The 12,668-nt window shown below is 45.6% G+C and overlaps 4 protein-coding genes and 1 non-coding gene across 5 annotated transcripts; 3 read left to right on the top strand and 2 right to left on the bottom strand.

Moving 5' to 3' along the window:
• Positions 1-610: 610 nt before the first annotated feature.
• LOC108156521 (probable ATP-dependent RNA helicase DDX56) lies at positions 611-2,847 on the bottom strand. The gene is made up of 4 exons (XM_017288029.2): positions 2,714-2,847; positions 1,901-2,652; positions 1,270-1,695; positions 611-1,210 (listed from the first exon to the last, which is right to left on the bottom strand). The coding sequence occupies exons 1-4, from the start codon at positions 2,774-2,776 to the stop codon at positions 775-777; spliced, it is 1,677 nt and encodes a 558-aa protein (XP_017143518.1). The 5' UTR covers positions 2,777-2,847; the 3' UTR covers positions 611-774.
• On the bottom strand, positions 1,764-1,855 carry LOC117186063. The gene has a single exon (XR_004471242.1). It is a non-coding gene; the product is annotated as a small nucleolar RNA Z30a (small nucleolar RNA).
• Positions 2,848-3,041: 194 nt separating the features above from the next.
• LOC108164912 lies at positions 3,042-4,139 on the top strand. The gene has a single exon (XM_017300898.2). The coding sequence runs from the start codon at positions 3,138-3,140 to the stop codon at positions 4,071-4,073; it is 936 nt and encodes a 311-aa protein (XP_017156387.1). The 5' UTR covers positions 3,042-3,137; the 3' UTR covers positions 4,074-4,139.
• A 412-nt stretch (positions 4,140-4,551) lies between these two features.
• LOC108164578 (mpv17-like protein) lies at positions 4,552-5,226 on the top strand. Its single transcript, XM_017300397.2, has one exon. It carries the CDS (start codon positions 4,684-4,686, stop codon positions 5,185-5,187), a length of 504 nt encoding a protein of 167 aa, XP_017155886.1. The 5' UTR covers positions 4,552-4,683; the 3' UTR covers positions 5,188-5,226.
• An 83-nt stretch (positions 5,227-5,309) lies between these two features.
• LOC108164577 (protein misato) lies at positions 5,310-7,338 on the top strand. The gene is made up of 3 exons (XM_017300396.2): positions 5,310-5,468; positions 5,533-6,262; positions 6,335-7,338. Exons 1-3 carry the CDS (start codon positions 5,388-5,390, stop codon positions 7,246-7,248), a joined length of 1,725 nt encoding a protein of 574 aa, XP_017155885.1. The 5' UTR covers positions 5,310-5,387; the 3' UTR covers positions 7,249-7,338.
• The last annotated feature ends 5,330 nt before the right edge of the window (positions 7,339-12,668 follow it).

Genomic DNA, 12,668 nt, shown 5'->3' with positions numbered 1-12,668 from the left:
ACCGAAACGAATTCCCCGCGATTTGATTTGATTCGATTCGATTCGACTCGAAAAGGACCGAGACGATAGTTTTCTTTAGTATATTCTCATGATTGCTATTATTATTGTATTGCATAAACGCTATAAATAAATAATTGTATGAATGTTAACTATTTCAATGACAATAATAAAATGTTAAAAACGAAAGCTCATGCCGTGAAAATTTCATTCATTTGCCATGTAATGGCTTCACGGGGTTCCCACAGCCTCAGTTGATTGGGTAATCATCTCGGGGAGAGGAGACAATAGATGGTCTGGCACTAGCAGGCATTCTTGCTAATGAGGTTATCTATCATCTGAGCCTTCATTTTTCAAACTCCCCTAATGATGCGTGCGGGACACTTATTCGCACGCAACTGAAAGGGACGCGCTGTCTGGCTATGCTTCCCTCTCTTTCATATTCATTATACCCGGTGCTAAGAGGTTAGGGGACATATTAGTATTGTGTCGATGTCTGCAAAAGCCAGAAGGAGTCGCTTCTGACCACAGGATGCATAATTATATATTCCTGTTTCTCTTCAGTCCAGATTCAGCTTCAAAGATTCCTCTGCTCAATGAAGAAACATTACAATTTCTCAATTCATCTCATGGCACGATGAGATTTATATTATTATCATCGTTTCTCAACTCGTAACATACACATTTTTCATTCCATTACAGACTAAAGCAACTAAATGCTTACATATATATATATATACTAGCTTATTTCCGGAACCCTTGGTAAGCAGTCCCCGCCTACAAGGGTTTCTTCTTTTTTTGTCTGGGGGCAGGGCGTCGATTGCCAAATTCAACCATTAGGGGATCGTTGGTCTTTCGGTCGAAGGCTGCCTTGGCGGCCGTCTGACGAGGGCGTTTGGCGTCCGAGGACTCGTCGGCAGGGCCAGAGGCTTTAGAGACGACGACACGTTTGAGTACCTTGGGGACCATGTATTCGGGCATGTCGGACAAATGGCTTGGCGTTTTGAGGATGCGCAGCGGCTTGTCGTGACGCAGAGCGTTCAGATCGCGTTGGTGATCCTCGAAGTAGCCCTTGAGCTTCACGCTGTTGAGCACCTCGGTTTTGATTTCGCGTAAACGGGTCTCCTGGACGGCGGCACGAGAGGCAGCACGCCAGGCGTCGTAAGCACGGTAGCGGAAGGACTCCAGTTCGTCCATTTTGAATTGATAGTTTCTGCGAAAAGAAAATCTTTAGCTTGCTTACAGATTGGAGATTCTAGCATGCTTGCTTACTTAATGATCGTGTCGCCCTTTTTGGCACTGAAGGTTACTCGGAGCTTCTTCTCTACGGCATCGTTTACGCCAGACTCCTTGATGCTAACGAGGGACAGAACGGAGCCCTTGTTGTTGCCTCTGGCCGTGCGTCCAGCGCGATGAATGTATGAGGTAACATCGAGCGGAAAGTCAAAATTAATCACATTGTTTACCGACTGGAAGTCGATGCCACGCGAGGCGCTAGACTCGAAATCGCCGCGCGTTGATTTGCGCTTGTCCTGTGATCCGTTATCGGGCCGCTCTAGATAATGCTGATCGGAGGCAATGATGATGTCGTAGGTGCCTTTGTTGAACTGACTAATCATGTTGATGCGAATCGAGGCCGGCAGCTGCGGGTTGAGAACGCAGGCCCGTATGCCAAACTGCTCCAAAAACAAGCGAATCCTACAAGAGAGGGGTAAGCGGAGTTGAATATGAAGTTTCATGGTGGGGCCTCGTCAGGGGCTATCTGATCCATCAGCGAGAAGATTAGTTATTGGTCATGCGTGCGCCAACTGTTGCCAGATGCGCACTCCCTTTTACTTTGGGTTTAACATCATGTGGGACTCAACTACAGGAATTCAGCAGCAGGGGTTCGCTTATTACTTACTTGTAGCTGCGATCGATGGTGTTGACAAATATAATGGTCTTGCCGCGTATCAGTTGCAGCTTAAGCAAGGCGTACAGGATGACCGGCTTGTCGTTTTCTTCCGCCAGGATGCGCTGGTGGGTTAGCTGATCCTGCGACACTACATCGGGCTCCTCCAGCTTTAGCGTGACTGGATTGTGGAGGCACAGTCCCTTCATGCGTACCACGTCGTCTGAAAGGGTGGCCGAGACAAGCACCGATTGGTATATGGAAGGCAGATGTTTAAGCAATGCCTTGAAATCCATTTCATAGCCGAATGCAAATATCAGATCAGCCTCATCCACCACCAGAGTCTCGACTTTCTTCAGGTCTACCACACCGTCGGCCTTGGCATGGTTCAGTAGCTTGGCTGGAGTGGCCACAACAATGTCGGGGCGCTCGGCGAGGGCGTGCCGTTCAGTCACAGTATTACTTGTTGTGCCGGAAATGTCCGCAACACGCACAACCTTGTGGCAGTATTCGGCCAGCTGCTCGATGACTGCGCGTGACTGCCGGCACAGCTCTTTGGTTGGGGCCAGTACCACGGCGCTCACACATTGTTCGGTGGCAGTGAGCTTAGAGTTGAGAATTTTCTGTATCAGAGGCAAGGCATAGGTGGCCGTCTTGCCGGAGCCGGTGCGAGCGCGAACTACAACATCCTTGCCCTCAAGCAGCAGGGGAATCGCCGTGCCCTGGATCAGCGTGGGATGCTCCCATCCCAGCACCGATACTGCCTACAAAACGAATGGGAAAGTTGAGTAACCGCGTAATACGGGTCAGGTTCTTCCACACTACCTTGAGAATACGATTGTCCAACTCAAGTTCATGGAACTTTGGTAACTTTTCTGGACTGCTCATTGTTGCAAATTTGTAAAATGCGCAGCGGACAGAACGCACATGTGTTTATGTCCGATAAATAAGTGTTGCACAGAACGCAGAAGTGCGCCACTTATCGATACATGCTGTAGTCGAAATATAATATAATATAATATAAATACATAAATTAATGATACGACTTGGCAACAGGTTACTTAAGCCATAATTAAATAAATTTAATAATTAAAGCAATTTTTTCCATATCGATATACTACTCATATCAGCTGGGCTGGTGTGGCATTTCCAGCGCTTTGCAGCACTAGTCCGACCCAGCACGTGCGTGCAGATAGGCAGAGGCGTTTGTTTTTAATTATTTATTGAATCGTTTTTTTCGTATATCCCAATGGGTGATGATCAGAAAAAGAATGCACGTAAAAACGTCAAACAGATTTTCCAAGACTTTCTAGAAGAAAACGATTGCGAAGCTCTAAAGCCGAACTGCGCTAACAACAGCTGCTGCGGTCGAGGCCTTCAGGAGTTCGATGCCCAAACGCACGAAGCCTGGCTATTGCAATGCCCTAAGAGTTTGGATCCCAGTGCGTTGGAGGGCAGGCGCATCAAGATGCCCGGACGTCGCTTTGTGGTTGGACTTCAAGTGCGGTGCGTCGAATATTCCACACCCTCCACCGAATCCATTGGTTATACGAATGTGAAGGGCAAAAATAGGGTGCGCAAATTTCCCCTTAGTGGCGTTGTGGTGCTCAGCAAGCGTCTAAACGTAGCGCAGCCTGGCGCCAACGAGGAGGCCAACTCTTTCCCAACAACTGCTACTCCCCCGAGCTTCGTGATGCCTGTGCGCCACCCGTTCTTCGGCCGTGATTACAAGAAGCGCATTAAGGTGCCCAAAGCCATTTCCCGACACCTGATTGAGGCAAATAAGAAGAGTCTTGAGACATCAGCATTGCTGCGCGATAAGGCAAACTATTATAAGATCCGCAAGCAGCTTCAGGGAACAACACAGACTCTGGAGGAGAAAGAGCAAGATGTGCGTCAATCGGTGTTGACTGGCGTGACACCAGACTTTATGAACAAGGGCCATGGCGCCTGTTACAACCTCGGGGACCTCACCAGCGGCGACAAAGTACGGACCAAAAAGAAGCATAACACACAAAAAGAAAAGATCTCACAAGATCAGCTATTGTCAACGGAGAAGCCGAAAAAGCGCACATCCAATGGACAATTCCAAACGAATGGCGACGTGAAACATGACCAGCAGGACGGCGCCGATGAAGCGCCACAAAAGAAACGAAAGAAGCTGAAAACCAATGGAAAAGTCTAAACGAATAACTATGAGAAAGACGTGATGTGAGGATATTCAACTCACGAAATAAACTAAGAAAACAAACATTTGCTTATTTTTTTGTTGTATTTGGTTGCTACTGGAGCGCTTTGAGTGGGCACAAGGAAATTAACCTGCAATGACCAGATACAGATGTACGTCGATCTGGGACCACAGGGCTCGGGGCAAAGCTGGTGTGTGTGTATGTTTATCCGTTGAATGTTTTAAAATTTATTTAAAATTATCTTGCAAATGGTAGTGCACGATAGTTCATAGTTATCGGTGAGCTCAACTATCGATAAGTAAAAAACATAAAAATACGTTCAACTGCTATCTTTAAGAGTTGGGAAAACATCGATAGTTTCCACTATCGCTGTTGGAAATCACGCGCTCTATTGGTGGTAAACAAAAACAATTGATGGTCTGCTAATTTTTCTACTATCGATAGTATATCAGCGTTGCTTTCGACACTTTCGAGAATGTATTTGAAAATCCTAAAATTTTAAGGGCCTTGACAACCCTATTTCCGTGCCCAAATTTAACCAAACAAACTCGGAATAGGTTATATTTATTTCGTTTGCCCCACTGCACAGGTCAACCAAACAGAAGCATGGCGCTGCGTGGCTATATACGGGAGGGTCTGAACGTGGCCGCAATTATGGGAGCCGGCGACACAATTGCCCAGCTGTTCATTGAGAAGAAATCGCTCGAGCAATGGGATACTGGACGAACGGCCCGGTTCAGTGCCCTCGGTCTGTTGTTTGTTGGCCCGATTTTACGTAAATGGTATCTGACGCTGGAGACGCTGGTGAGCAAGGACCAGCCATCGTTGACGCGCGGAATCAAGAAGATGGTCATCGACCAAACCGTGTTTGCGCCGACTTTCACATTGGGCATGTCGTTCATGGTGCCCTTCGTCAACGGCGAGGATACGGAGAATATCAAGACCCGCATTCGGAATAGCTACTTCTCGATTATGATTAAGAATTACATGCTATGGCCGGCGGCCCAGTTTGTCAACTTCACGTTCGTCCCACTGCCGTACCAAGTGATGTATGCACAGTTCATTGCCATTATCTGGAACTGTTACATTTCTCTCATACTCAACAAATAAAAAACTAAGTTAGCCAGCAGATTCTGCGAATGAAATGCACACGTTGTAAAGGTGTTGGATTTTCTTTGATTCTGTCAATTTCGCGGGCGCTATCGTTGCAGCTATCGATTGCACACATCGATATACTCTCCATCGATAGTGTTTGTGGAAGTGCGCGGCTGCCTGCAATTCCGTGCAAATTAGTCACAATAGCCGACATTATGGACTTCACACGTGAGATTTTGAGTTTCCAGTTCGGCACCTATGCCAATTATGTTGGTGCACACTTCTGGAATCAGCAGGTGAGCTCGAAAAGCCACTGCCACTGCCACAATCCTCAATCCAATGCGGTTATGCTTGTTATAGGAGGCAAACTTTGTGTATGACGGCTCCAGCAGCCAGGTGGCCGAGGAACAGCTGCCGCAAAACGATGTACTGTACAGAGAAGGTCTCAACGACTATGGCCAGACTACCTATACCCCTCGTCTGCTCTCCGTTGACCTGGCTGGCAACTTGGCCCATCTGCCAATCGTGGGAGAATTATATGGCAACTATGTACAGCGCAATGAGGAGCTGTTGCCCCTCACAACAGGAAATTATCTACAGAAGACTAGACAGAGTGCTGAGCAAAACAACCTCTCCACCGTCGATCAGTTGGAAGTGCGCGAGCAGCCGCTAGTCCCGATATCCGAGTATCAACGGGATCTGCTTAAGGGAGCTATAGAGTCCGGCAAGAACTACAAACTGGCCGATACAACGCGTAGCTGGGCTGATTACCTGTACGCTAGATATCATCCGCGCACACTCAATGTACTGCCGGACTTGATTCGCGACAGCGATGTTCAGGCTTTGGCCACACAAGCAGCTGGAAAGGAGATCTGGGATGGGGACGCCTTCAACGAAGATTTCTGCAACCGCATTCGCCAATATGTGGAGGAGTGCGAGGGCCTACAGGGCTTCCACATTCTTTTTGACATCGACGACGGCTTCAGTGGCCTGGCCAGCAAGTGCATGGAACATTTGAACGACGAATATAGTCGCGTGAGCTTTGCTCTGCCGCTGCACTACCCACGGATTCCTTCATATAACCAAGCAGGTAGGGGACATTGAAATCTGTGTTAGTTTCCCATATAACTTGCATACCAAACTCCAACAATCATCCTGTTAGATCCCCGAACTGCCCACAGTATTCGCGTGGTGAACAGCGTGCTGAGCTATTACCATCTCAGCGAGCAGGCCACGATGTTCACACCGCTATCCACGCTAGAGACCATCTGGCGGAACAACACCTTACAGTCCCGTCGCATGCCAGGCCTCGAATGGAAAACAGGAAACCTCTACCAGACTTCGGCTGTGCTCGCCGCCTTCATGGACACCATGACGCTCAGCTACCGTCTGCGCCAGACGCCCCAGTCGCTGGTGCGGTTCTGTGAAAATGTCTGCCCGGTTGGACGGAAGATGACAGCAGCTGCCATGGCCCTGCCTCTTGGAATGCAGCAGGAGCAGGACCTGATCGACTATATGGACCACAGCGGCGACCATTCACTATTGACCCAGCTGACGCCGGGGTGCGAGGCTGGTACCTCTTATGTGGTGCAGTCGGTGATGGCCCGCGGAATTCCTACCAGTCGATTGAAACGTCCTCAGGAGACGGCCGGACCCCAGCTACGGATGGCTGCCTATGGCTGCAACAGTGTCTCTCAGATGCTGCAGCTATACTATCAGTGCAGCTTCCATGGCAGTGTCACCAATGCTGCCTCCACTCCCCTGCCCTTCAAGACTCAATTGCCTTTCCCCTACGAGATATTCCAGCCGAACATCGCCTCGGACGGCTTCAAGGTGGCTGGGGGCGGGGAACGCGAGTCAAGCACCCGCGTGGAGTCGACTCCAGTGCTGGCAGCCCTGCAGAACTCTACCAAACTTGGCGACCATCTCGATAATCTCCATACCCAGACCCATCGTGTCCAAATTGGAAGGCTGCAGTCGTACTCCCAGTCGGCCGTCGATCGGGAGGAGTACGAAACGGCCCTGGACAAGCTTCTCGAGTTCCGCGACAACTATGCCGATCAGCAGTACCTGTAAGTGGATCCTCTTAGGAAGAAGATATCCGATTGTCATAAGACTAGATTAATACACAAATAAACACTCATCCACATCGTTATGCAAAATATATCCCATGTCTATGGTCTTCTCACCATGGACTGTCCGCAGTGCAGTCTCTCCATTCTTTGGTTCAAAGCCTCTGTTTTTCGGCTACCAGCCTGTCTCGAGCTTAAAAAAAACGAGCGGGTACGTTGGTAGCTACTTTTATACCCAGTACTCAGTCGGTATATGTATATATGTATGTACATATATGCGAGCTTATGATTTATGTAATTAATACAATAAATTTTATATGCCGTTTGGTTACGCTGTTAGCAGAATGGAAAAAAGGAAAAAGGTAAAACCGTTTGTGTATATAGAGTATGTGAGAAAGAGAGAGGGAGTGAGTGGGTAAGCGCGTGGAAAACGTTGCAATTTAATTTTTTTGCTTCTGGCTATAATAATGATCTGATCCAGATTCGGCAATTGTCTCTTCAAAATTGTGGATGCCACAGATTTTCGTCCTTGAGAGGGTGGGGCAATATTTTTAAATAGACTTGTAACGTGTGATACACAGTCTGAATACCAAATTTGGTTGATATAGCTCTTATAGTCTCTGAGATCTGAGCGCTCATCGGGACATGGCTATACAGACATGGCTATACCGACTGGGCTATTAATGCTGATCCAGAATATATGCACTTTATGGGGTCGGAAACGCTTTCTTCTGGGTGTTACACCATCCAGTTCCACCACCAATCCAATACATGAGTATCGGGTATATAAACGACAGACAAAGGAATTGCCTTTGCAAAGTCGTCAAAAGATATTCATTCATATAATGATGATAGGATGGTAGGTTGCTGTTAAATATACAGTGAACTTAATAAACTATTTAAGAGATACTTATTTACAAGTTTGTTTGGATACTATGCATGATATTGGATTTTTCTAGGTATTGAAGAATTATTTGGGAATTATGGGGATGGGGTCTAAATTATTTAATGATGAGGATCTTGAAGATATTATCAAAATATTATTAAACCAATAAAATCCATTACGAAACATTTGTACATTGTCTGGAGTTCGATCCTTTTTATTGTCTCCAAAGCTCTTCCTCCGAATTCCATGTCGTTAGGTATCCCCCAGTCGGATATTGAGCTTGAGAACACCTCCCGCTGATACTAGTGGTTTATTTGTTGTCTCCACAGTTAACCCAAAGGACCTTTTCCGGGTTGCCTCTACCTTTGTGGCTACGTGCGGCCACTTCTCGTTTTGTTTAACCCTTTCGGACGCAGGCCACTCTATTGGATTGAAAGTTTTCCCCGCCTAATTTATACGGAAATTTATTGCCAATAAAGCGGCAGTAATTGAAATCTCAACGGGAGTAAATCACAATTTTATGGACTGCTAACGGGAGGCGGGGCACACTCGAGTGAACTCCGCCCGCCGATAAAGGCAGAACAGAATAGGTACGAGTATATAGGATAGGAGCAATATGAGATGGGGTTCATAATTTCGCAGTGGCCTCAAGGCGGCTTTGCGCTTTCTCCTCTCCTCTCCTCTCCTCTCCTCTCCTCTCAGGTCAAGTTTCGGGTTGCTCCTGCCGCATTGTTGTGCAAATTAAATTTCAATTTGATTGGCACACAGTGGCCCTCGATCCCCAACTCCTTCTCCAGAGCTGGCTTCTTAAAGCAGCAGCTGCCACTGTTCCGTTGTTTCTACTGTGGAAAAGGGACCAAATCCGAAATTAAAATTACGCCAACGACTTTAATGGAATATGTGCGTGGAATTTGAAATGCCAGTTTTGAACCAACAGAGCATCGCATGGGAAAATATTTGTGCCGTATATACGGGTACGAGTATATTGTGTTTTTTCGCTTCTAATTTAATTTCTAGGTTAAGTAATTTGGTTTCCATTTCGGTCCGCGTCTGCCTGCTGCAGAACTGGCACGAAATCTTGCATTGTCATCCAGCCCTGCGTCTGGACCCAAGAATTGACCTTCGTAGTACTATGTCTATTTAATTACGGTTACACTCGACTTTAGCAAAAGCAGATGACTCAAACTGCTTTCAGATACTCGGAAATTGGAAAAAAGTTTTTATTACAGCGTCCTGGATAACGCTTTCCTATAGATGGAATATTCTTCTGAAGTAAAAAAAAAACAATAACGATTGAGCGATTAAAGAAATTTCCTTTAGCAAATTTCAGACAGACTAACATCATTCCATTGCTAAAGCTTTTGCCTCTCAATTGTTTGAATTTTTAGAACTCTCATCGGTATGTACAGTATGGGTTTTCTTAGGTAAAATAATAATTATCAATAGTGGGAATTAGGACATTGCAATGGCCGGGTAATGGTAATGGCTTCAATCCGATCGAGAATCTTTAGCACATCCTGAACGAATTATCTGAATTGAAAGAAATATTTGAAAAAGTGTGGCATAACGATACAAACATCGAATCAATCTGACTAAGAACCTGGAATGAATTTTTCCGTAAAATTATAAAAGTGAATACCAAATTGAATTTTGGATTCAAAATTTTAATGTGTTTCGTTAGCCGTCTATATTTTTATACCCGATACTCAAAATGAGTATTGGGGTATATTAGATTTGTGGTAAAAGTGGATGTGTGTAACGTCCAGAAGGAATCGTTTCCGACCCCATAAAGTATATATATTCTTGATCAGCATCAATAGCCGAGTCGATTGAGCCCTGTCTGTCTGTCCGTCTGTCCGTCTGTCCGTCCGTCCGTCTGTCCGTCCCCTTCAGCGCCTAGTGCTCAAAGACTATAAGAGCTAGAGCAACGATGTTTTGGATCCAGACTTCTGTGATACGTCACTGCTACAAAAATATTTCAAAACTTCGCCCCGCCCACTTCCGCCCCCACAAAGGACGAAAATCTGTGGCATCCACATTTTTAAAGATACGATAAAACCAAAAACGCAGAATCGGCGAGGATGACCATATCTTCTACAGTGCAAAATCTGAACCAGATCGTATAATGATTTTAGCCAGAATCAAGAAAACAATTTCATTCTTTCTCGCTCTGTCTCTCTCTAACACACAGGTTTCAAGGTCGGTTTTGTCAATTGCAAAATATGAGTTCAAGGATCTCAGAACCCATAAGAGCCAGAGCAACCAAATTTGTTATCCACACTTCTGTGATATCGGACCTTGACCGTTTCGTGTCCAAATTTCGCCACACCCCCTTCCGCCCCCGCAAAGGACGAAAATCTGGGGCATCCACAAATCTCAGAGACTATTAAGGCTAGAGTAACCAAACTTGGTATCCGCATTTCTGTTAGATCTCACTATAAAACGTATATCTCAGAATTTCGCCCCACCCCCTTCCGCCCTCACAAAAGACGAAAATCTGTTGCATCCACAATATTGCAGATTCGAGAAAACTAAAAACTCAGAATCATAGATAATGACCATATCTATCAGATTGCTGATTCTGGATCAGATCGGATCATTTTTGTAGCCAAAAGCAAGAAATCAATTTTCAGTGGCTACGCAGCGCCCGACGTCACGCTCAGACTGATTTTCTGTCTCTCTCGCACGCACTCTTTGTCGTGTGGTTCAATATTAGCGGCGTCTGCCGCAGGAGAGCCATACTAACTTAGTATCGGGTATAACTGTAGAGTTGCGGTGTCCGCAGCAACTCACAACGTTCCACCTCGTTTTTAGTTAGTTTCGTGAGCTTTTTTCTTAAAAAACAAACCAAAACTGTATAAAAACAAAAAACACCTTTATGCCCAATACTCAAAGAGTTTAGGAGTTTATACGCCCAAAATGAAGCGTTTCCGACTTTATAAAGAACATATATGTTCTATATACTAGATACATATATAGTCGAGTCGATATATGTACATAGCTTTGTCCGTCTGTCCGCCTGTTCGTGGTGTTTGAAGCCTAGTTCTATGAGACTATGAGACCTAGAGCAGCCAAATTTTGTATTCAGACTCACGCCCTCTTCCGCCATCATAAAGGAAGAAAATCTGTGGAATCGCTTCGCAGTGTCTTCCGCTTCTCCCATCCACGCGCTACTCCTTCTCTCGCTTTCTCACGCACTCTTCCTCGTGCAATGTTCGCCCCCTGGCGGAGGAGAGAAAGATAGAACAGTTGTTTAGAGATCGGCATGTTGAGAAAAAAAAAAAAAACATAGCGAAATGGAAATTGTGAAAGAGATAAAAATAAGTACAAATAGGTAATTATTTTTGCGAACGGAAATGGGTTACATAAGTCATAAGACTACTTACATATGCAAGTGTATGGGCACTTCCATTCTGGCGTTACGTAATATTCGTACGACAAAAAAGAGAATGAAATGAAAAAAATCTTTCCAGTTAAATATAAATTGGGTAGCCAACAATCGAACGTACGGTTTTAAAGATATAAGCCAAAATATAACCGTACTATTACGTACGTTACTGGCGGTGACGTAAAACCGAATTCCGAGGTTGTATAAGTAAAAAATCCTACCATTAGCCGAGATTGGGCCAGTTTGTGGGATTTTTTGTATATAGTCCAATATTTTAGATAGACTTTGAGGAAACATTTTATCACGAATCATCTTTCTTATAGGAGATAATAGTGCGGCAAAACATGAAAATTCCAAAATGTACCAATTTCAATAGGTTTTCCCATGAAAGTCAATGAAAATATTTATAAATATACTACGCACATTTGAAATTCAAAAAAATCACTTAATTTCCGCATGCGACCGATGTCCGTGTACGTGAATTGACAGAAGGGAAAATAAGCCATTGGGGATATCTGTAGAAGGAATAACGCCTAACGGTACGCCCACCACCACCCTACCGCACCCAGCCGCACCCACCGTCCCATCATTTCCAATTAGTTCCTTCAATTACTCAGTTGGTCAGCTACTTAAGTGCTCGGCTTGGTTCCTTGCGAGTTGATTTTTAATTTCTTTCTCTCACCCTGACACTCTTCTTGTCTGCCTATGGCCCTATCACTGGGTTCTTCATCATCCAATGGAACCCTTCGGAGCTGGCTGGAGTTGACTGACTCCCAGGGCAAAACAAACTTAACAAAGTTAGCTAAATTTGGCCGAAGGCGTCATTTTAACTGCCGCTTACCCTTACTCCGCCCTGTCTCGCTCTCCTGGCCACCCTCCTCTAGCTATCCTTGCCGACATTTCAATGCCTTTTTAATCTAGAACAAAAGCAAACTTAATTTGCCACAACATCTGAGATGGCACGAAGCAAAGGCAACGGCAAAGGCAAAGGCAATGGAAACGGCAACGGCAACGGAGGAGGACAGGCTACTGGGCATGGGAGTGAGGCTGGGGACAACGACAACTACGACGACGTCACTTGGCACATAATTTAATTACAACAACACTTTCGGGGTGGAGGTGGAGGCAACCACGCGCGAGCCACAAAGGA

The sequence above is a fragment of the Drosophila miranda genome, chromosome XL, assembly GCF_003369915.1.
Source record: "Drosophila miranda strain MSH22 chromosome XL, D.miranda_PacBio2.1, whole genome shotgun sequence".
NCBI lineage: Eukaryota > Metazoa > Arthropoda > Insecta > Diptera > Drosophilidae > Drosophila > Drosophila miranda.
Note: the sequence above shows the minus strand (reverse complement) of the source record. Positions and strands in the feature narration are given on the sequence as shown.